This window comes from Nanorana parkeri, unplaced genomic scaffold (assembly GCF_000935625.1).
Source record: "Nanorana parkeri isolate BGI_ZX_2015 unplaced genomic scaffold, ASM93562v1 scaffold822, whole genome shotgun sequence".
Taxonomy (NCBI): Eukaryota; Metazoa; Chordata; class Amphibia; order Anura; family Dicroglossidae; genus Nanorana; species Nanorana parkeri.
Genome location: NW_017307090.1, coordinates 30,521 through 55,691, shown reverse-complemented (window position 1 = coordinate 55,691; position 25,171 = coordinate 30,521). Strand labels below are relative to the sequence as shown.

Here is a 25,171-nt window from a genome sequence, read left to right as displayed (position 1 = left end):
ACTTCTGTATGTTGTGGACACAAGCCAGCAATTGCCTACGCTGCAATTTGATCCAGCATCTGACCCACCTACACCCGGTCTGCTGTGATTACAGATGTCCACACATCTGTTGGGGACATGCTTATACCATTCAGTTCTGCAGTTCACAATAACAATGCCAAGTTTAGAAAACTCAATATGACATACTATGTAATCAGAATGTTATCATGACTGCAGTTTTCTTTTTAGGGCTACAACAAAGTCTCATACATGGTACTCATGTCAGGGTATAATGGTGTGATGGCACCATGTTGCTAGTTTTACTTCTTTTGTCATTTCATCCAGCTACTAGTTATGTAAAAAAAATGAACTCCCTTACACTAAACAAAGTATACAAATGAATGTGCAGTGAAGTGACTGGCTGCTAGATTTATTTTTGCTAGTTTGTCAGAAAAGACAGCTCAATTCAGCCATGTGACTGTGATTTTTAAACCTTATTGGCCTCAGCTAAACATGACTGTCACTTTTCTAAAAATAAGGATCCTTACCCTGGTGTGTTGCCTTTCCAAATTGAGCCTATATACTGTGTTTGACTAGTCTATAGCCTTCAATATGATGAACTAGTGAACTTTTACTATTGAATGAGGCTTATTTATGTCAACCATTGAAAAATAAGTGCTCACAGCAGCCAATCATCTTCTCCATTTCTATTTCTAAATTATAATAGATGGGGCAGACATATTGACTGTTAAGCCTAGGCTAACTAACATCTAATTATTGCAGTCAAAATTGGAAACAGAGCACATGGGTATCATACATGAAGTAACCATTCTCCAAAAGATATTGAACTAAAGTAAACGAATCCTAGATTCAGGCAATCTTGTTCTTTAAACAATGTGAGACAAGTCATTTGTAAATTATATAGCACTGGCATCCTACAGCTTCTGTTTAGGCCCAATTTTTCATCCCTTCCACACAGCTGTGTGGCTGCACGGCAGCCTGTTAGTGTAAGTCCTATTCCTCCTGATGACTTCAATGGTTTAATCCAGTAATCACAGACACAACTGGATGGGATGTGCCTGTGAGACTAGAACAGAGGGTGCCTAGGCACTGTCATGTGTGTGGAACGGCTCTGCTCTAATCAGGAATAGGTTGGACTCGATGGACTTGTGTCTTTTTTCAACCTGACTAACTATGTAACTATGTATAATGGCCAATTTTTTATAAACTATTTACTATATTAAATTATGCTAATGAATTCTTGTTGGGCAGCCAAACTTTATTTTCGAGGAAAGGTTCACTCTTAAACTAAAGAGTAACTTGTCTGTAAGGCACAAGGAAATCTGAATCGCTTCATCTGTCTGCTACATTAACCAGTCTGGAATTCTGTGAAGCTGAGATCCATGGGAAACGAGTTTCTAGGTTTTCCAGGTTTTAGGGTTCAACCAGGGGTGTCTCTACACTTTTCGCCACCTGAGGTGGGGGGTTTGCTGGTGGTGCCAGGTTTTGGTGGTATTAAAGGGGATAGCTGGCGGTGCACGTAACCAGTGGGGTGGTGTTGTGGGTTCTGGTGGTGCCAAGATTGAAGTTGACAGTAAAAGTAGGTCACTGGTGGTAAATTCATTTTAGATACCAGTATTGCTTTGTATAATGAAGAACATATACATTTCAGTGTGGTGTATACGATATACGTGTTTATTGTTGTAAGGTTAAAATTGTATTTCCCCCTTAATAAAAAAAGAAAAATATCTATTTATGTGCTGTCCTACTAATAATGTGTATGTTGCTTGGTTGCAGCTGCAGTTTTAGAATCTGTGTCACTCGACAGGAGCATTCCTGAAAGCAGTACCTCCACAGATACTGCAGAAAACTCTCCCTGCCGTTCCCCATCAACTCCACGTCACCTCCGGTACCGGCCAGCAGGAGGTAATAAGAATGCATCTGCAAGTGTCTGGTTCCATATTTTAATGCCCAGTGAATTGCTCACATGTGAAGCAGAATAACACGGGTGCAGAGCAGACTAAGATATTGCATTATTTGTTTTCTTTTTAAATTTGGGCTGCCACTGTCAATCAATACTACAGGCTTCTTTTATTTATAAAACCTATCATAGGAGAAACAGGGACTTCCATTGTTGACATCTACGTCTGAAAATTCTAGTTGCCTGGCAGCATACTACCAACTAGTCTCAATATTTTAAAGTGACATTAACCCCTCAGATTTTTTAACATAAAACAATACTATAATGTGTGCCTTACTGTAATCCATGGTTGTTTCCCTTCTCTTTGCTGCTTTTCCTTTTAAATCTGTATCTGTTCTCATGCTGGGCAGAACTTCTGTTTTGCAGCAGACTGCCTTGTCTCAGGAATGTATATATGGTGTCTGTCTATAGGTTTGTATAGGTTTGTAACCTGAGCCAGCACTACAGGAAGAGGCAGTCAGCTGCAAATGGAAGTTCTCCCCAAGCATGAGAAGACATGAGGATTTAAAAGGAAGAGCAGCAAAGAGAAGGGAAACTACCATGGATTACAGTAAGGTACACATTACAGTATTGGTTTATGTTACAAAATCTGAGGGGTTTAATGTCACTTTAAGTATATGTAGTTAGCCCCCCCTAGTGCTGAAAATGTGTACAAACATAATTTCAGCACCAAGGGGAGCTAATGCCAGCAGATTCACCTACAGGGTAAACTCTATTCTTTACATGAACTGTACATGTGAGGTTCAGCGATTGTTCCACAGCTTCTGCATTTGCCTGGTGCATATGCATCCTATTGTAAATAGGGTAATTATGACTGTGGACTGCTAGACGAATGTCAGTATAGTTTTCACTTGGTGAATTTCCTAATTAGTACTTCATAAATAGAACACTAATAGGCTGGCTACAAACATGTGTCCTTTGGGTGATTCTCTGGGGTTTTTTGTATGTTAGTATGTTGCTGTTAGTAAACAAATGGTTACCTAGAGGAGGTCTTCGGCCGGGCTCATGTAAAAGCATCAGTTTTTTTGCACCTTATGTCTTTATCTGCAGCCAGGCATTCATATTCCTGAGAAGCCAAAAAAATGTGTTTCTTTTCCTTGCAATTATGACACCAGAATGTTGTAAATTAAATTTGACAGAAAGCGCATCCCCATGACTTTAATTTTTGGTAAGATACTGGCTGGGCACAGTATTTCTTATAACAATACAGAGACTCATCAGGTTATGGAAGGCAGAGCCCCATACTAACCGCTCACTTTTAGAAAGTGCACTAGTTTGGCTTTTCTCAGTATGTACTGAACATACCTAGGAAAGTATTTACATCAAAGTTTGCTAAAATACTTGGGATATACAATTGGAACAACAGATCCACATAAAGATTTGCTCCATTGAAACAATATGCCTATGTCCAGTACTGAATCCTTATAAGGACTGCCCCTCATTTTGAGCCACACATGATGTGAGTAACTTTTGATACAGTTGTATCCACTTTTGAAACACAGTATTTGTGCCTGCAACAGTGACTATCCGCCACTTAGGTGGTTTACAAATCATCACCTGAATTATTACAGCTGGGTTACCCAGGGGAGGTCGTTCTTTGTTTTTTAATGGTTTTAGATGTCTTACAGTAGGTGATTTATTGTTATGTGTAATTTCTATTTCATTAAATATCACCTTTTATACACTACTACATTATGTGCTACATGTGCTATTTGTATATCAGACTACTCCACGAAAGGGATTTCTTTGCTTAGGGGATATAATATATTTTTTGAACTGGATATACAATTGACTAGAAATATACTATTAACAAAATATATTTTTTTTTGTGTTCCAATGAAAAAAATTGTTAATTTTACAAGATATACCTAACTGGACATTGACCTTTTCTAATAATTTAATTAACCTATCACTAAAGAAGACCTTGCTAGGATTTGACTTGTGTGCTAAAACTGATATAGAATAAGCATATCAAAAAAACACTATATATCTAGGGAGATAGCTATAGAACTATGTTTTGTATTCTGCCATGGTAACTAAAGCTCAAGGTGAAAATATTTATTTGTACTCAAAAGATTGATTTATGGAGAGTGTCGTCATGGTAACCTGCCATAGATAAGCTATTCAGTACATGGAGAAATGCTTTGTTAATATTTGCATATAGCTATGTCCCAGCAAAATACTTGTTGCTATTGTTAAGAATACAGTGTTGTCTCTGTCACAGTATGGGTATCAACAGTCCCTTATATTTAGTTATGTGTACCAAAATGAATCTCTTCATGATCAGATTGAACCTAGGGCAAAAATTGTCAAATGTAATTGTGACCCAAATTTTACAGATTTGCCATATCTGTACAATTATTCTGAGATTTGGCACCAAGAATTGTTCCCAAAAAATAATGGAAACATATATATAACAGATCACAACATCTGTCTGTGTAAATATCCAACAAATCTGATTTTGCATCTATTAATTTTCCAGGTTACTGCATTACAGCATAAACAGGGAACTGGTTGTAGTACTAAACCAGTCATGGAGATGCTGTGTGAAATGCCAGAGAGTCAAGGGGCATTCACACTTTGTGTTTTCATGCATTTCATTCTTAAAATGGCTATATATCACCTTTCAAATATATACAATTAAACTCTGTCAAGGTGCACTCAGAACCTTTAAGTCATACAGTCATGTGGTAAAATTAAGTACACTCCATAGAAATTGTTGACTTTTTCAATATATTTGAACAGCCAAACATTAGATTTTCATTAAAATAGTAACTATAGATAAAGGTGATATACTTTACTTTTTGATAAATTGATGCCTTTTAAATAATGTATCCAACAAAAATATCAGTGGATGTTCTGCCAGTAAGTACAACCTTGACCTCAGAAGATGGCCACCTTAGCAGAAATTACTTCTTCCATAACTGCTGACCAGACTCTAATATCAACTCGTGAAAAACATTGACAAGTGAAAGATTTGGCCACTCCTCCTTTCACAATTACTTTAGTTGCAAGATGTTTGTGGGTTTTCTTCCTCGGGACTCAAATCAGGGCTTTGATAAGGCCATTCCATTTCCTCCATTCCTTCTTTTTGAGCCATTCCTTTATGAGTTTGCTTGCGTGCATGAGATCATTATCATGCTGATAGATCCATTTCCGCTTTGTGACAGATGGCTTCACATTCCCGTCAAGGACATGATTCATGATATGATTCAGATTTCATAGTTGACTTTATGGCTGCAAGCTGCCCAGGACCTGGAGTACCAAATTATAAACATTTACTCCACCATGCTTCACATTCAATATGAAGTTCTTCTCCTGACATGCTGTCTTCAGCTTGCGCCAAACTCTGTCTTGGATTCATCAGTCCACAGCACATTGCTCCAGAAGACCTGGCCTTTGCCTGTTTGATCAATGGCAAACGGTAGTCTTGCTCTAATGTTATTTTTGTACCTAAAAAGGCTTTTTCCTGAAACACATCCCAAGTTAAGTTGATGCAATCTCTTTCTGGTAGTAGGTGTATGCACTTCGACACCAACTGTTGTAAGAGTTACCTGCAGATTTCCCCTTTAAATTTTGAGGTTCTCAGAAACCAATTTTAGCATTATACAGTTGGCTCTGATTTGCTGAGCTGGCCAGTCCTGGACAAAATTAGCATTCATTTAAAATGCTTGCGCCATTTGTCGATTATTTTCCATGCAGTGGAATGATTGATTTTAAATTATTTATTGTTCTGTTTAGATCCCTTGCCAGACTTATTGGCATCCACAAACCTCTTTCTGGTAAATGGTGTTTTATTAAAACCTTAAAAACAACTCTTTAATTATTCCCTCCCCCAGGTAGTCTCCTTTTATAATCTTCAGATTAATACATTTACAAACATAAATTGCTGAGGATCCATTCAGATAGTTTCATCAAATGTAACCACAATTTGTGACAATGCATGTAGCACCGCCCAGTATTGGCCAATGCACATGGGCCAACTGATCGGAAGCCGATTAATCGATTATTGAAAAAGTTGACAACTTTTTCAATAATCGATTATAATCGATTATGTCGATTAGTTGTTGCAGCCCTACAGAGCACCACACCACAATATGCATGTCCAATTTTTTGGACATTAAGGTGCACTGCGATCCCATTCAAACTGAGTTGCCTGCTTTGACACAGCACACCATAACGCACAGGAACACGTAGACTGAATGGGCCCTTAGAGCAGAACTAAAGTATATATTTTTAATGCAAACACTTTAAAATTGCAAGTTAAAAATAGTGCAAGCATACTTCCAAGTCTGTGTTAGCGTTTTCTGAGCCATTTTTAAAAAATGTATTTAATTTTTTATCCGATTAACCGATTAATCGAACTTAATAATCGGCTAACTAATCGATTTTGAAAATAATCGTTAGCTGCAGCTCTACTTTATCCATATGTTATATTATTAATATGCCATTTTGCAGAGTCAATTCCATTAACTTCCTCAGCATTAGTGGGAGGTGATGAAGGCAGTGGTACTGTCAGAGGAAAGTGATGTAGTCATTCCCGCACAAGAAGTCCACTCTATGAATTACTTTAATTGTTTACTAGGAATTCAGTAAGTAATAGGGCAGCTAAATCTCCATCATGATCCTCCCTTTCTCCTATTCTTTTTATCAGCCATTTGTTATTTATTTTACTAAATGCAGCTGTCTATCAAATGAGAAGGAAGAACACAGTGCAGACTTGGGAGGACCCACATTGTCTCTGTCCCTTATGCAATTGAAGGAACATATGAACATACCAAGGGGAAGGTGTGGAAAGCCTATGACATGTGAGCTCTGCAGCCAGCAGAGGTCAAGCCAAGAGGTCATAGAAAATCCTAAATCCTGCTGATGTGCCTGCATGGCAGCTTGAACATCTTTGAAGAAAGCCACAAGACACATTGTTTTGCAAGTGTGCATGCATTTTTTAACTTGCAGTGTTTTATTTAGAAAAATTAACTTTTTGCTTTGTTTTTTGTATGTAGCTAGGAAGCATCTGAACCTGTTATTTCCAGTGCATCCAGCAATCTGTTTGTGATGCTCAGTTCCATCAGTTTGCCTGTAGCACTTTCTTGTGTATTCCAGGTGTATAAACCATTCTGATTACTCACATTAATCCTGTGTATGTTGCCTGGGGTTACGTCCCTTTTCCTGCTGTCACAGTCTACGTTAGAGATCTGTGATGCAAAGTATATAAAATGCGCTGTTGCAGTTCCCTGAACCCCAGTAAGTGGAGGTTGATTTTCGTACTTGGGGGTCTTTCAGGAACAAAAGCAATTGCAAAGTATTCCGTTTTAATATTCATATTTTCAGATTGCAACTCTGTATATCAGCTGCTTATTAAGCCACAAACCTGCCTGTAATAAGTTGTCTCTCTCTTTGTAATAAAATGGACAGTATTGATGGCTTTCTCAAGGGGGAAACTGCATTCAGCACAATTTGTCTTTTAATATCTACCCACACTTACACTTACTCTAACTGTGTAGGCTTCTCTTTAAAAGACATAGGGTATGGTTACCATTGACCCCCCCATTTGCAGGGGACAGTCCCCATTTCAAGGGGCCTGTCCCCAGCAAACAAGAATCTCCTGTAAAATCCCTAGAGGGGTAAGGCTCACGGTCCAACCAGCACTGCACAGATGGCGTGGCCACCCCAGTATGGCACTGCTGCTGCTAATTGGGCATGTGCAGTAATGATTTAGGCAGATAGGCTTTCCTTTTCCTGCTTTTCCAGCTATTGCCAAGCAATCAATACAAAAAATGGCAACATCTATTGCAATAGGGTAAAAAAAAACGCTGCCGTGGTCTCAAAGGCTACATCCAAGGGCAGCAAATATTGCATGGGTGGCAAGGTGCAAGTGCACACTATGTAATAAACATATAAATATACGAAATACTCTACTTTCTGGTAATCCGGTAACCTTAGCATATGGTCTATTTATACGTATAATGTTATTACAGAAGATTTACCCAAAGTTCACCCAAGAATCTCACATTTTTCTAATTAGATTCCATTGGTAAAAAAATGGGAATCCTAGCTAAAAGCTGTGTGAATCTTGCATGCAAACATGTATAAGTAGACCCCATAGTGTATACATGCCCCCTTATTTTGAGTCTGTTGCTGCAGCTTAAGTGTCAAAAGTCACCTGAAGTGTGTCACTTTCTACCTTTTCAACTGTCTGACCTCACAGTGCCTTCCACCACCTTCTGAGAGTACGTAATACTTGCAGACTTCAGGCAACATTTGAGAGCCATTCACACTATTAGGTTGTGGTGACGTACAAGTGGTAATGCACCATAAAAAAATACTGCTCATTACCATGCATACAATGATGCACTACACTGCAGCAGTGTGAATGGGCCCTGACACTGGAGCTGCGTCAGGCTCAAATAAAGGGTGAATTATAAATCATTTATAGGTTAGACAGTCACAAGTATAATATGTTCAGTGTCATGTCACTCAAGCTATTCTGCAGCAATTATAGAATGGTGCCCTATTGCTATAGCAGGAGCTCTATCAATAGCTATACATTAGCCCAGAAAGTAATCAGAGAAATGTGTAGCTGCTCTGATCTCCACTGAAGCCAGCTGGTAGCATCCAGGATGCTACCTGCAGGCTTCTGTGGAGATCACAGGGATTCCCCCTTTGGCTTTTATAGATGCACTTCTTCCTGCAAAAGGTCACACCAACCTAACAGAGTATCCTCTTCCTTCCTCCTGAAGAAGCCCCTATATTGGGCCCAAAGCTCATTGAGGAATATTGGAACCCCTTGATACCTTGACACCATGATAATATCACATTTTTTGGACTCTATATGGTCTTCGGATAAGTAATCAATATTGCTGGTATCTTTATAAGAGATGTCTTGATCATATGCCACAATATGAAGGAAGGATCACTGTTTTAAGTGTTTTATTATGCACAATCAAATTTTATTTGATATTTTTGTATAAAATAAAGATGTAATCTTAACCTACTTCTGTGCTACATCAGTGGTGTTTTTGATACCTTAAAAGCCTTTATCTTTGCCGCATTATTATACATGTCCTCTTTGGGTGTGGTATCGCCTTTGTTCCATATTTATCCCCAAATTCTATATATAGCATTTAAATCAACACTAGCAATGCTCGGCCTAATCTTTTAATCAGACCCAGGGATTAGTGCTGTGTGCATGTTTACATACATTTGCACATCACGTGTGGGATTATAAGGGAAGTGTGCAGTGTTTGTCTTTTTTCTTCTACAAGATGTGCTTTGTGTATTTGCCAATTTGTACCACAAGAGCTGATGAGTACATCTCTAAACCCTCTGGCTTTATGTATTTTCTTATATTTTGCATTTCAGCACTACAATGCTTAAATTGCGCAGCACATGGCAAAGGCAAACACTTCTTCTCTATGGTAGACCTTTGCTGGCATATTTAGATGGACACTCCAGTCACAAGTGATATTGAAATCCTTACATGTAAACATGGAGCACACCCTACTTGTCTTGTACTTCAGTACTATACCGGTCCATCATAATACCTTTGAGTCAGTAATCGGGTGATCTGAAAACACCTGCTTGTGATGCAGACAAGGAGTTCGTCATCCTATATACAAAAATCTAGATTTAGGGAAAAAATGGCAGCACTAAGACGTGTCCTCCATCCAACAATTAGAGCCAAGCCTTCTTTGGAAGTTTGGATGTGTTTGGAAATAAAAGAAGCAGAAAGGAAGAAAGTAGCATAGCACAGGCTTTAGATTATGACTGCTGTAGATTAAGGTAAGCGGAATTAAATGTCCTACTTAAACAGACACTGTCACCTTGTCCATTCAGGGCAAAGTGACAGTGTCTTTGTAAGGGTGCCCTCCTGACCCGCTGATACTCATCTTACCAGTGCTCCCCCTCTTCTCCCTCTATTGCAGCTGGCAACAATAGCCTGTGTTCAGGTTAGAGAAGAAGCCCTAAATGGGCAAGGTGACAATGTTTCTTTAAGCACATTTGCAATGTGGCAATAATAAGAGCATTGATTGGTTTTAATTCTTTGGTTGTATTATTATTTTTCAATTTTATTTCTCAGTTGAGTGCACAAAAATAAAATCTTTATGAAAATGACGTGTAACGATATGTACTGGCTGTCTGCTCTTAATTATGGACCAGGCCTTAGCTTCATGGCAAATATTGCATTTATTTGTTTTTAAAAGTGAAATAAGTCATGTTTAGCAATAGTGTCCCTCATTTCTGATTTAATCAGTGACCCCATCATTCTTTTTATGGTTACAGTGCAGACCTCTGACACATCTCGTTGCTGTTCTGTCTCTCCTGCCTCTGCTTTTGCCATTGCTACTGCAGCAGCTGGACACGGAAGTCCGCCAGGTGAGAGTAACAAAATGATTGAGACACTTATTGTATGGGCACTGTAGGGGGCATGTATAAAAACTTACCTGGCAATTTCTAAAATTCACAAAATAATGAAAGACATATACACGCCAACATAGAGACTGTTCCATATTAAAGTGTATACAAATGCAATTGGTTCTGGGTGAATGATCAAAGGCTGTGTCTCTCGATGAACTCACAAGGAGGAATTTTACGGTGAGTAAAAAAATTCTATTTTGATCTTTTTGAATAGAGTAAGAAAGTGTTAAGACAGTCATCATATATGTTGGCTGTCTGTGTCTCATCAGTGAGATTTCACTTCCTATCCCAGACATGCAGCAGGTAATAAGAGGAAATCTCTCCAAAGTGAGGGGATACCCCCTCTTAATTGTCACCAGAACAGGTTTCCCCATTAGAAGGTTTTTTTTTTCACCTCCTGTTATTGTGATGGTTCTTACATTTTGGATTTATCCTTACTTTCCGAGCAGAGACAGTGGTCACCAGGACAAATTAAGGGGCTAGTTTTCCAAAGGAGGACAGAGACAGAAATAAAAAGCTAATTAGAGGAATATAATGATGGTGCCACACCACTAAGTTTAGAGGTCAAAGTGATGATCTTTTTAATTTACAAATATTGGAGCTACGATTACTTCCTCTTCTAACCTCTCCGTCCAGGGTGTCCTGTGATGTCCCTGGTAGATGTGAGCTGCCTAACTAGAGCCATTGAGTTCCAACAACCAGTTGCAGTTAAAATATATCAGACTGTAATACCCCAATATCCAGCACCTCTTATTCAGACCATTTGACAGTGGTTCTAACCCCTCACCATTCAATCCAAGACTAAAAAACAAACTTTGGCTTTAAAGCGCTGCGCAAACTGTTGGCGCTATATAAATACTATGTAATATTAATAAATGCCCTTTAAAGCCGTGGTTCTCAACCTGTGTAACCTCAGGACCCACATTTGTCCTTGGTCTTTAAGTCGCAACCCAAGTCGTATTGCATTGGAACACGCTTTATTGCAGTACCGCGCTTTCTGGTGCAGGTTATCAAACTGTAGGCGGGAGGTGTGTTTGGGGTGCCATTCAAATGAATGGCAGTAAAACGCACCTCAAGCACCAGGCCGCATGGTAGGTGTGATAGTGTGGTACAGTGTGTTATTTCACACGGGACTGTGCGATTAACGCACTGTACTAGTGTTAACGGGCCCTCAAAACCACTGACAGACACACAAAACCACAGACACAATCTCACACACTCACAGATATTCTCACACACATACACACTTTTTTTTTACACACTTTTTTTTAAGATCCACCCAGTCTCCCTACCTAACGAGAAGTGGAGTGGGCTGCTGTGCTGTGATGGAGCTCCATCCATATGTGCATCCAGGCACCTCTACAGGGCATGCAAGGGAGCTGTAAGCAATGCAAGTATGGATGCCAGAATGTGACGTGACTCCAGTCCAGGCACCTCTACAGGGCACACAAGGAAGCTGTAAGCACTGCAAGTATGGGTGGAGGACGGGGAGGAGATCAGTGAATGGACGTTCACCGCTCTCCTCCCCAGCTTCCCACCAACACGCGAGGTGCCAATTGGGGCCCGTAGGAGGGGCAGCTTAGCCCGGGAAACACGACGGGGGTGTCGGGCGGCCCATTTACCGGATCGTAGATGCAATCTAGTGGCGCTTCTATGGCCACCGGCTCTACAATTATGAACAGCGTCCTGGCGGTAACCCCTTCAAAATTCATGACGGGATTATCCCGTCATGGGTCGTGAAGGAATTAAGGTAAGATGTCTCACAAACTATTTATGTAATATACACTGCCTGGCCAAAAAAAAAGTCACCACCTGGATTTCGAGCAGTGTTATAATCAATTGGTCAGTTTTAGGTTCAGCAACATTATGTCCCCAAAAAATGAGGTCACCTGCCGACGTGAAAATACTGAATGACCAGGTTTTTCCATCAATGGATTTTTCCTTTCCTGATGAATTGGGCACAGTCCAAGATGACAATACCAGGACTCATCGGGCTCAAATTGTAAAAAAGTGGTTCATGGAGCATGAGACATCATTTTTACAAAGGAATTGGCCACCACAGTCCAGACCTTAACCCCATTGAGAATCTTTGGGATGTGCTGGAGAAGACTTCAGCGGTCCGACTCCCCCACCATCACTACAAGATCTTGGTGGAAATGAATGTAACTCTGGATGGAAATAAATGTTGTGACATCGTATAAGCTTATCGAAGCAATGCCACGGCGGATGCGTGCCGTAATCAAAGCTAAAGTTTGTCCAACAAAATTTTCGCGTTTTTGACTTTTTTTTTTTGGCCAGACAGTACATCCCATTTCTATATGAATAATTATTTTTTTCTAGGTCAACTTATTGGTATCATCACTCTTGTCTCATTGTTGGGGCAGGTGTTTTGTTGCGCATATTCCTGCAAGCAGAAGCAATCAGGAACACACTGGGATGTGTCTCCATCTCTCAGGGGATTCTCAAGCTGCCACACTGTGTTGGAATCCAAAAATGTGATACTCATTGAGGCAGAAAATGTTCGCCTAGGAAAAGGAATGTTCGCTTAGCCTAGTCAGTTTGGTGAAGATGTGTTCAATTGGAATACACACTCTTTTGCTTGCTTATGATTGGATGATCGAAGTGAACATAGCTTAGATCAGGGCACATTTAGGTTGTAGTTAAGATCTTCTCCCTTAGTACTGTAAATTAAACCCATTGAATAGGATATCTAGTTTAAAGCTGAACTCTATTGTTACCTTCAGTCTTGCACAGTTGTATAAGCTCTTCTTTACTGAAATTGCTTACTCTGATTTCACTGTTCACTTCTTATACTGTGCATTAGAAGCTGCAGCAGCTCAGACAGCTGATAGTATTTCCTGTCTGGGGGAAGTCCAGCACAATCATGAGCTTTTCTCCCCAGCCTAACTGTCCCTAGCCTATCCCACTAGTTCACTGGATTTCAATCATGGAGGCTCAGCATCATATGTAGGCGTTACCTAGGGCCCTTCTCCATTTGAATATCTGTGAACGTTCATTTTGCAATACTGCATTATGGCCACTAGATGGAGGGGATGAGCATAGAAAATAAATACTTTTTCCTGTTCTTCTCAGCTCTATGTAGTGGCCATAATGCAGTATTACTTTGTAGTCTTTGACTATCTCTCACAGTATGCCTGTAGTCTTTTACCATCTCTCGTAGCATGCCTGTAGTCTGACCATCTCATTTAGCATGTATGTAGTCTCTGACCATCTCCTGTAGCATGCCTGTGGTCTGTGACCTTCTCTTTTAGCATGCCTGTGGTCTGTGACCTTCTCCTTTAGCATGCCTGTAGTCTCTAAACATCTCCTGTAGCATGCCTGTAGTCTCTAAACATCACCTGTAGCATGCCTGTAGTCTTTGACTATCTCTCATAGCATGCCTGTAGTCTTTGGCCACCTCCCATAGCATGCCTGTAGTCTCTAAACATCTCCTTTAGCATGCCTGGAGTCTTTGACCATCTTCTTTAGCATGCCTGTAGTCTCTGATCATCTCCTGTAGCCAGCCCGTGTTCTCTGACCATCTCTCACAGCATGCCTGTAGTCTTTGACTATCTCTCATAGCATGCCTGTAGTCTTTGACTATCTCTAATAGCATGCCTGTAGTCTTTGACTATCTCTCCTATCATGCCTGTAGTCTTTGACTATCTCTCATAGCATGCCTGTAGTCTTTGACTATCTCTCATAGCATGCTTGTAGTCTTTGACTATCTCTCATAGCATGCCTGTAGTCTTTGGCCATCTCTCATAACATGCCTAGTCTTTGATCATCTCCTGTAGCATGCCTGAAGCCTCTGATCATATCTTGTAGCATGCTTGCAGTGTCTGCTAGCTTTTTTTAGGATTGCACTGAATATTATGTGCAGCCTCTTGATGATGTCAGAGGGCACTTGAGACCCCCCTATATCAAGTTGACCACCACTGATCTAGAAACTTTACTAGGCTTTCTTATTGTCTGTATTCCTCTCGGGCTACACTCCTCACTTCCTGTCCCAGCGATGATGTGCATTATGACAGGAAGTGAGAAGAAATCTCTTCAGCAGAGGAGAGCTTTTAACCCTTCTCCACCCCTCGCTAAAATTTGCAAATCAAGGTTTTAGATAAAATTATACAGTATAGAGGTGATGTCTTTCAATAAGTAAAGTAAACACACACTGGCTCCATTTTTTTAAATGCTTGTGTTTACACCTTATCTCACTGTGTGTGTGTTTGCTTCATGTGTTTCTATGCTATCTTTCCACAACTGCAACCTCTCTGTGATAGGCAGATACAATGCAATCTCCTTTAACATATGTAGCATCTGTCCTCACAGATGTGTGCTGTTACACAAGACAAACCTCATCATTGTTCTCATGACAGCTAATTTGTAAAATAATTTAAATATGTATGATAATGTATGTGCAGCAATAAGAAGCAAACAACACGCAGTGCTGTCATGTGAATAAGGTTCATCAATCACAACACTGTCTGCACATGTGAGGTGAACAAGTGCTAACACTGCTGCCAGACTGATAAGATGTGCACTGATGGGGTTGTTTTGTCATAGTGTATGTCAGAGGAATCATACATAAAGACACACATCTATTCAAAGCATGGAGACACTTTCCCATGGACTGATCTAAATATATAATCTGCAGGAATAGTGAAGGAAATAGTTTGGACATATAGAGATTGATGATGAAAAAAAAAGTGTGTCAGCTGTAGAGAAATACAAATCCCAGCAATGCATTATAGAGCACCATGTGTGTGAAAGTGCAGGCTTACCTGAGCAGTCTTCCAGCAACTTGCTTCTGAGATCGGACCTGTCTATCAGCGGCTGTCATCCCCCCACAACAGCTACCCCTTACTACATCTCCCCGCGTCCCTTGCCGATTGTGGATGGGCAGGAAATGTGAGGCATGGAGGAGGTGCGGCGTGTGGAGCGTGGATGCGAGCGGTTCCGGCAGCGGCAAGTGTGAGGTGGGGAGGAGGTGCGGCGCACAGCGTGTGGAGCTGTGAACAGGGCCAACTGATCGGAAGCCGATTAATCGATTATTGAAAAAGTTGACAACTTTTCCAATAATCGATTATAATCGATTATGTCGATTAGTTGTTGCAGCCCTAGTGAGCTCAGCTTCCAGCCTGTGAACTTTGTGGTGATATAACTGGAGCAAGGCAAAAAGCGGAGCAGTTGCCATAGCAACCAGTTGCCTTATTTATCTAAGGGGTCCATTTAAAAAGCAGCAATATGGTTGTGCTGCTTAGAAAAGAAAGAAAAAAATGACTGTGCATGTATAAAGCTTAGTTGTGCTAAATACATTGTGGCTCCGCTGGTATTAGTAGTTTGAAGGTGGAACGCAACAAAAATGAAATGTAGAGTAGAAAAAAAAAGTCCTGGAGGAGAGCCTGTTCACATGATCTGTCTCATGATCACCTCTCCTCCAATCAAAAAACTCTCTGAAGGGAATTCATCAAAACTGGAGCAGACAAAATCTGGAGGAGCTGTGCATGGCAACCAATTCGCCTCTCTCTTTCATGTTCAAATCTTATCTGAACAAACTGTAGAGAGATGCTGATTGGTTGCCATGCATATCTGCTCCAGATTTTGTCTGCTCCAGTTTCCCACCTCTCTGCCTCGAGGCACTGTAGATTCCACACAGCGCACACTTTATGAATGGACTGTAAAATGCAGGCTGCAGTGTTCGTATCCTAATGGAGGATATTAAAAGAGAGCTATAGCCAAAACTTTTGTTCATACTCCAGCCTAGCATGGTTAAGACAGCATCTCTACCATCCTGGTCCTCCCAATCAATTGTCTACCATTTTGATTAAATTGTGGAGGTACATACATGATTTGCTATTGGCTGGTGTACAAGGGATTATTTATACACCATGAAGGACTGCTTTTTTGCTTTTAGCAATACCCTGTTTTTATTATGATATACTGTATGTAAATAAAATGTTTCTGTTTTACGCAATTGTTGTCTTTTGCCATCATATGTTCAATACATAGTCACCAACAGGAAAAAACCCCACTTTCCAATTTTTAGATGCTATTTGTAGCAATGCGGAATAAAGCACAGGGCAGACACAGAAGGCAATATTTCTAAGGTAGCTGTGGAGTTCAGGTGCAGCATACCTGCACATAGAGCATTCTGTGCTGCCACTCTGGGGTGATGAATTAAAGTGACATTAAACCCTCAGATTTTTTAACATAAACCAATACTGTAATGTGAGCCTTACTGTAATCCATGGTTGTTTCCCTTCTCTTTGCTGCTCTTCCTTTTAAATCCTCATGTCTTCTCATGCTGGGAACTTCCCTTTGCAGCTGAGTGCCTCTTCCTGTAGTGCTGGCTCAGGTTGCAAACCAACACACAGACACCGTGTATCCATTTCAGAGACAAGGCAGTCTGATGCAAAACAGAAGTTCTGCCCAGCATGAGAACAGATACAGATTTAAAAGGAAGAGCAGCAAAGAGAAGGGAAACCACCATGGATTACAGTAAGGCACACATTACAGTATTGTTTTAGGTTAAAAAATCTGAGGGTTTAATGTCACTTTAAGGTCTCCGGGTGGAGGGTCTCAGGACGGGGAGATGTGCGGGCCGACGGAAATATTGTAAACAGAGGCGCCAGTTAATTTGCTAACTGTCACAAACGGGTGGGGAATGCCCCTGCCACGATTGATTGGGTCGGGATGGGAGTGTTAGTTCTGTGCGGGCTTGGGTAAACTCCAGCGAACTGGGTTTGCACAGAACCCAGCCTTATCACTACTCTGGAGCAATCATGAACAGCCATCACTGGAGTGTAGACAAGACATTGCTGCAAACAGGCTACAGGAAATCAGCAGCAGAAAGTTGCAATGAAGGATGAAATATAAGGGTAAAACAACTGTTTTATTTAAAAACATGGCACACGGTGCTTTAGCATACCAAATGTCACTGAGTTAGGGTTTACAGCCACTTTATTATAACTGGGATCAAACATCCACGGTGACCTTGGGCTTTCAGGACACTGGTGCAAATTCTGAGTACAAGCCACCTTTCCTACTTGTAAATCCAACCCTTCAGAAAAGTATTTCTATTCTGACAAACCCCTCTACCACGTAAGATTCAGGGCCCATTCACACTAGCCCATCTGCTAAAATGCTGCATTTTAGCAGGCTTGTGAGTGCATTGTGACAGCTTAGGCAGGGGCCATTGTATCACACCCTGCCAGCTGTCACTGTTTACATTTTTTACTTCTTTTTTAAAAATTTTATGTGAAGTGTACAATGTGCACACTCCATTCAGGTCCCCGTGTACCAGCGTGCTATGCTGCACTGCCATGAGGCACCCTGTGATGGCATCCAGGGGGGAATTCTGGGAGCACCTCCCGGAAATGAGAGGGACACCTCCCTGAAAGTGCTTCTTTCAGGTTGGGATCCCTGGAATGCTTCAGGTCAAGACTGGATCAGACAGAATCTGGAGCAGTTGCCCATAGTAACTAATCAGCTTCTTTCTTCAGTTTGTTTAGTTAAGCTTTGAAAATGAAAGAGTGAAGCTGATTGGTTGCTATGGGCAACTGCTCCAGATTCTGTCTGCTCCAGTCTTGCTCTTATTGTGCTGCATAAGAAAGCAGCATTTTTCCACACCGCACTGCCCATCACACCTGCGTTATGGTGTGAATGGGACACATAACACAATTTTTTTCTACGTGCCCTTGCAGTGACCTGTGTTGATCCGATGCAGTAAAATGCAGGTCCGGCAGTATCTGTGAACGGGCCCTCAGTTAGTGTTCTTACCTGGTGACTAATCCTTTAAGAAGAGGCCTGTCAGGAATGGGGTTCTTTCTGATATATGTCAGACGGAGGCACTTAGCTGTGAGAACAGGTGGAGCTGTTTACAGGAGGTGAAAGTCCCATTAAAACATTTTTTTCATTCTGTACTCTTACCAGGTTATAGAAATTTCATTATAATTGCAAGCTAGGGCCAAAAGAGTATAATTTCTGTCTGCTTCAAACTACATTATAATTAGGATGATTGCAGGGAAAGGCAAGACATACATTGTCTGGGATCTGTTTATATACATATCAGTTTAGCAGTAACCTTAAGAGCAGCAATGAATAATCCCTTTAGGTGTGATGACATATAATCACTGTCATCTTCTGGCATAGGTGATAACAGACTGGGCCATTTAATTGCAGCTTCTGTTGCAGATGTTCGCAGAATATTGGTATCTAGGCGCTCAACTTCCTCCTGTCAGCTCGCCTCTTTATTTACACTGTCTCCCAGTTTTTACAAGGCAGCATGGATGAAAATAAACATACTTCGCAGATTGCTGTCTTCTTGCTGCCTTCATTACTGCAGTTCATTTAATTTCTTTATTAAATGTAAGGCTTTTAGGGCTCAGATACAAGTGTATATACATACAACATAAAATATGTCTGTATTTGAGGCACCTAGGAGCTCCAACTGCTGCATTTTTCTGTCCATAAAATGATGTAGGTGGGTATACGTGTGTAAACACCGGTAATGGTAAAATATTCCTGTCCTTTAAAGTGACCATAAACTCAGGAGCTTATACCTTAACAAGTACAAACAAATTACATTGACTATAGCATATAACTCGCTAGATCAACATGAGCGCATAAACTACGTAATATCAGTGATCTTGTAGTGTTGGCAACTGACTGTTTTTCTTTGTTTTTTTTTATTGAGCATAGTAAAACATACAATATATGTCAGGTAGCTCCAGAATAGGTTACAAAGTACATACGTTCATAACATGCTTGATATTGAAGCTCGCTTGAACATATTATAAGGTATGTGCTCGGACGACAGTCCGGCATGTGTGAAAGCGTAGTGTAAAACTGACTACGTCTGCAACCCAGCACACAAAGGTAGGCTTGTGGCAAAGCTTGGGCTTCTGGCAAAGGCATAGAAACTGAAGTTGAATATCAGTAAGTATTGAAATGATAGCAAGAAGGAAGAAGGCAAAGGAAGCCAGGAGGCACAGGGTAAAAGACACTAGGTGTGAAGGAATGAAAGGTAGGAGGGCAAAAGAGGGGGAAACAGCAAAAAAAAGGGGGGGGGGGAGCGACGACTTAAGATAAATGGGGAATAGTTGACGACAGTGTCATGCTAGTTGAAAGATGTTGGGGTCCATGTCTGGAAGCGCAAGTTCGCAGTTTTTAATTTTGTTCCCTAATGGTATACACTTGGTTATAGCCTTTTGTAGTGTGTTCTTTTTTTTTCAAATAGTTTGGTGTCTGTGTCGTTATTTTAAACATGTAGTACCGCCTGCAATTCCATGCTATTTCTACTAGAATGCTACTTCTAGCATTGGAGTACATACATTTAATTTTTGACCTACTTTCGGAAAAATACAAAATATTATCTGGCTCTCTGCTACGTTTTTTATTTTGCCTAGATATAGGTGGATCATTTCTAATTTGTTTAACTTCGCCCATACAATTTGCTACCTTAGCTATGTTATCTATGTTGATTTTGTTGTTGAAGTTGTTATTGACTGGAGCGAGCCCCCCTTTATCCCCTGTATTACTCCCTTTCATATTGTTTTTCCCTGTGTTAATTTGTTCATTATTTAATTTATTTATGTTTATGCCCTCCCCCCGTTATTTAGTTTAAATGCTCCTCCAGTCTTTTAACAATTTTTCCCCCCAGAAATGCTGCACCTTCCCCATTTAGATGCAGCCCGTCTCGGCTGTAGAGCCAGTAGCCGACTGAGAAGTCAGCCCAGTTCTCCAGGAAACCAGAGCCCTCCTTCCGACACCAGCCTCAGAGCCACTTATTAAGTTCCATCTTAACTATTAACAAAAATCTATCTTATTTGTGTGTCACTCAGCTATAGAGCCTCAAATCATCTCTGAGACCCCATTCACACTGAGCGATTTGTAGCGCGATTTCTGATCAAAAATCAATCAAATATTGCACAATGTGGCTCAATGTAGCTCGTGCAATGCATTTCAATGGAGCTGTTCACATCTTACAGACAGCTCAATGTCTCCTGTAGCTTGTAGCTCAAGCTTGTCGCTCGAACAAGACCTATTTTTCCAGCGGATTTTGTGCGATATGGCCCCAATAGGCTTTGATAGACTGCCAAAAGAAGCGCTACGTAGTGCGACAAAATGTGCACTGTAGCTCAATGTCGCTCAGCTCAAAGCAGCGCTGAAAAAGCTTGTAGCTCAGTGTGAATGGGGTCTCAATTCATGCTGACACTGTCCTTCCTTCTGGAGGGGGGCTACTTTTGTTCCCCATGGTCCCTTTGTGTGTTGTAAAGTAGGCACTGTGATTTAGTTTTAGTCATAGTCATTTGACTAAAATACCATTTAGTTTTAGTCACATTTTAGAAATCTGAATTGTTTTAGTTTAGTTTTAGTCGACTAAATTTTAAAAGATTTTAGTCGACTAAATCTACAGTAGAATTAAAGTTAAAGTTAGTTAAAGTGTAATGCACTATTTAAGAATTTCCAATCTCATTATATACTCCTGGAGTAAACATCTATTAGCCTGTTATTACTTATGGTATTAAGATTTGAACTAGCACAGATTTAAGTCCAAAGAGATTCATTCTGATTGAATCTCTGCCAAATTATTTCCTCTCTAACATTTTAGTCTTGTTTTAGTCAGTTGACGAAAATGTCAATACATTTTCGTTATAGTTTTAGTCACCACAACTAACAGGGTTATTCACAAAAGGGTGAAGAGTTTGAAGAAGTGAACAAAATAGGCCAACATAGCTGATTTGGAAAAATTCCAAAGTTTTCCAGTTCAGATATGTTGTCCTAGATTGTTCACTTCTCCTGCCTTCTCCAAACTCTTCTTTTGTGAATAACCCTGTTAGTTTTTATTTTGTTTTAGTCAGTGAAAAAATTTTATTGATTAAAACTAGGACGAAATAGTTGACTAAATTAGCACTCCCGTGATGGACTACAATCTCACATTTATTTTACTATTTGTATTGTATTGATTGTAGTCCATCGCAGGAGTGAGCTTGGAGCGGTGGCTACATATCAACACACACAGGGACCATGGGGAACAAAAGTAGCCACCCTCCAGAAGGAAGGACAGTGTCAGCACCAATTCAGAGATGATTTGAGGACCTACAGCTGAGTGATACACAAATAAGATACATTTTTATTAATGGTTAAGGGACTTGAATGTATTTTTATGATTTAACTCCTGAGCTTAGTGTCACTTTAACTTACATTTTGTGGAATACTCATTTGTTCTTTTTATCCAAGTAGTAAAGACTGTTTGTAACATTAATCTTGTCCTACAAATTAGGTTAGTTTAGATGTAATTGTTATCAGCGATCCTATTACCAGTGTCTTGTTCTAGCAATAATAGAGTGTTGCCACTGGGGAAATTTATTGGAAAGCCACAATAAAGCAAGTATGGTACAGCACATCATAGTTTAGTCGTCTCTTGTGCTCACTTCTTACTGTCAGTACAAAGGCAACTTGTTCTGTAATAAAATTGGACATCTAATAGCGGGCTTGTCTGCTACACGGCAACATGAACATTGAAATGAAAAGACGGAGGGGATGAATGTGTGTCCATCCATTGACGGAAATGTCTAAATGGAATTATGCCTAGTGATTGTTTTATCGATAAAGCTTGTGTTAAACTTGACATCCTTGAAATGAGAGTCGATGTTTGCTTGTGACACATTCTACATCATCTGTGACATTTATCTTTGTTCTTTTTTTTTTCTTCTATTCCTGAAGGTTTTAACAACATGGAGAGGATGTGCGACAAAGAGTTTATAATACGCCGAGCAGCTACAAACCGTGTGCTGAATGTTCTGCGTCACTGGGTATCAAAGCATTCACAGGTATTTATCAGGTGTCAGGGCTGTGTTACTGTTTCCTGCTGCTATTTGAATGGAATGCAAAACTAGAAACTCATATGCAGCACATCTCCCCAGTACATGCACTCTTCTCAAGTTTTTATCGTTTTAAAAAATGCTGCAAGTACAGAACAACAGTCTGATGATCTGCCAGAAATACAATTTGCTCCTAACTTTCTGTTTTTGCTGACCATGCTGGTCTGAAATCCCAAGTAGTGCAATCAGCTCTGCCCAGTTCTCATCTGCGGACTACAACACATCTCCTCTCGTTAGCTACATAAGGGGAATGTGTTCAATAGTCCAGCAAGGGAGGGCCCAGACAGAGATGATAATACTGCTTGCGATTTCCGTGCAGCATTGTCAGCTCACTTCAGGCATATAAGAGCTCACTGTATTTCTGGCAGATAATCAGGTATTCATCTGGCCTTGCAGCATTTTTAAAGAAACAAAACATGGGGAAATGTGCATGTATTGCAGAGGTATACTCTTTATATTTTGCCCAGACATAAACTTTATGGAAAACATCTACATTAAAAATATAAAATACAAAAAAGTGAGGATCCCCCTTCACATGAGTGTCCCTACTTCGAATCAGGAGCCCCCCTTCACATCAGGAATCCTTTTCTCATGAGAAGCCCCCATTACATCAGTAGCCTACCTTTAACATCAGAAGCCCCCTTTCACATCAGAGACACTCCTTTACATTAGAGCCCCCTTTCATATCAGAGCCCCCTTTTCACATCAGAGTTCCCCCTTTACATCAAGAGCCTCCTTCAGATCAGAGTATAAAGAGTTATGGACACCGGCACTCCAAAGTAGAAAAACGTCTTTTATTGACGCATCATGCAACAATACACTTATTGCAACGTTTCGGGGTCACACAGGATCCCCTTCATCAGGCAGAACACTGTTCTGCCTGATGAAGGGAGATGTCACTTGTTCTGCCTGATGAAGGGGATCCTGTGTGACCCCGAAACGTTGCAATAAGTGTATTGTTGCATGATGCGTCAATAAAAGACGTTTTTCTACTTTGGAGTGCCGGTGTCCATAACTCTTTATACTTTGCCTGGACGGTGGCCATCCGTCGACTACTGATGCACCCAACCCATTCATCAAGGATTTAGCGGTAAGGAGTGCAATGGGTACACTGACTATTCCTTCAGATCAGAAACCCCCTTCACATCAGAGTCCTCAATTTAACTTTACATCAGATTCCTACCATCACACCAAACACTGCAGCAGCATGGCAGAGGCCTGAACGGAGTCAAACCGCCTTCCTTTTCTCAATGTATCCCACCCTTCCTGGATTAGCATCATTCATTTCCATGGCCTGTCTGCACCATGAAAAGGCATTACACTGTGCAAACATTTTGAGGCACTCCTGAGGAATCCAGATGGTGCCCCGGATGCCATGGCACCCTGGTTAACAAAGGCTGGTCTATACCAATCCCCTTTTGAGCAAAACCCATAGTGGGAGGGAATATGGCAGGAATGGGAGATTACCTCTTTATAGTCCTTACTTTTCAGTCAGTAGACTGGTGTGGAGAGAGGACACCATTCTATCCCCTCTGCAGTCTACCATCACACAGCAGATTTATTTGTATCATTTGCCTGGTTGTGCTATCTGGCAGGGTTGTGCAAAACCTTTGGCAAGTAAAACAGTTCATCGTGTATTTAATTCCTGTAAACCTCTTTGCCTGGTACAAATATATAAAACCTATAATTTTTCATATTTTTATGGGTTTTTTTTTTTGCACTACAATAATACGAAAATATTTTTAGTGCATTTTTTATTTTTGTAATACGAGCAGGTTTGACATCTAAAGTGACACTAAACTCAAGAGTTAAATCTTAAAAATACATTCAAGAACAGTAACTATTAACATAAATGTATCTTATTTGTGTATCACTCAACTGCAGATCCTCAAGTTATCTCTGAATTCATGCAGACACTGTCCTTCCTTCTGGAGGGGGGCTACTTTTGTTCCCCATGGTCCCTGTGTGTGTTGTAAAGTAGCCACCGCTCCAAGCTCACTCCTGCTATAGACTACAATTGCACGTTTAGTTAGCTCATTTGTATTGAGATTGTAGCACATTTGCCGGAGCGAGCTTGAAATCGGTGGCTACTTTACAACACACACAGGGACCATGGGAAACAAAAGTAGCCCCCCTCCAGAGGGAAGGACAGTGTCAGCACCAATTTAGAGATGATTTGAGGATCTGCAGCTGAGTGATACACAAGTAAGAGACATTTTTGTTAATAGTTAAGGTACTAGAATGCATATTTAATATTTACTCCTGAGTTCAGTGTCACTTTATTCTGATCCTAGAGATGTAGATTTCTCTTATTTTCTAATTTTACATATTAGTGTTTCTGTATGTACTAGGAAATAAGAGATCTGCAAGACTCTGTACATTTGTGGGATTGTAATGTATGCTCCAGAGTAGGCAGTGGTAGTCATGGCCCTCTGGGAGAAGCAAGCCACAGTGAGCACCAGTCAAGCATGCAGTCAGTCTGATTAATTAAATGTGCTCTACACTTCCTTGTTCAGGGTACTGACACTTTCCCTTTCTATTATTCGCTTTATGATGCATTTAAACAACGCAAGTGCTGGAAGTTACAAGCCACCATGTCACGTCTCTTCCCACGTCAGGGCTTTATTAATGTGACAATGCCTGTTGGCTTTATATTCCTTTCAAGGATATTACATTGTTATTAGACACTGCAAGTCCTGGAAACACAGGCTGTGCTTCCTCCCACCAAACACACATTACATTTTATAATACCAAAATGGTGATACTTGGCTAAACGAAAAACAGGTTAAATTGATAGTTGTTAAAAAAGTAAAAGTATTATTAATTAAATAGTAGACTGCTGGGCATTGGACCTGTACATATTTTTTTTTTTGGACAGTGCAATATACATTATATATATATATATCTA

The 25,171-nt window shown here is 40.4% G+C and overlaps 1 protein-coding gene across 1 annotated transcript in view; it reads left to right on the top strand.

The window, feature by feature from the left end:
• RASGRF2 (Ras protein specific guanine nucleotide releasing factor 2) overlaps positions 1–25,171 on the top strand; it is a 199,179-nt gene that overhangs the window by 152,643 nt on the left and 21,365 nt on the right. Inside the window, exons 16-18 of the mRNA XM_018565208.1 lie at positions 1,777–1,905; positions 10,244–10,336; positions 22,106–22,212. Of these exons, the coding sequence (XP_018420710.1) occupies positions 1,777–1,905; positions 10,244–10,336; positions 22,106–22,212 (329 nt within the window). The remainder of the gene's footprint in view (positions 1–1,776; positions 1,906–10,243; positions 10,337–22,105; positions 22,213–25,171) is intronic.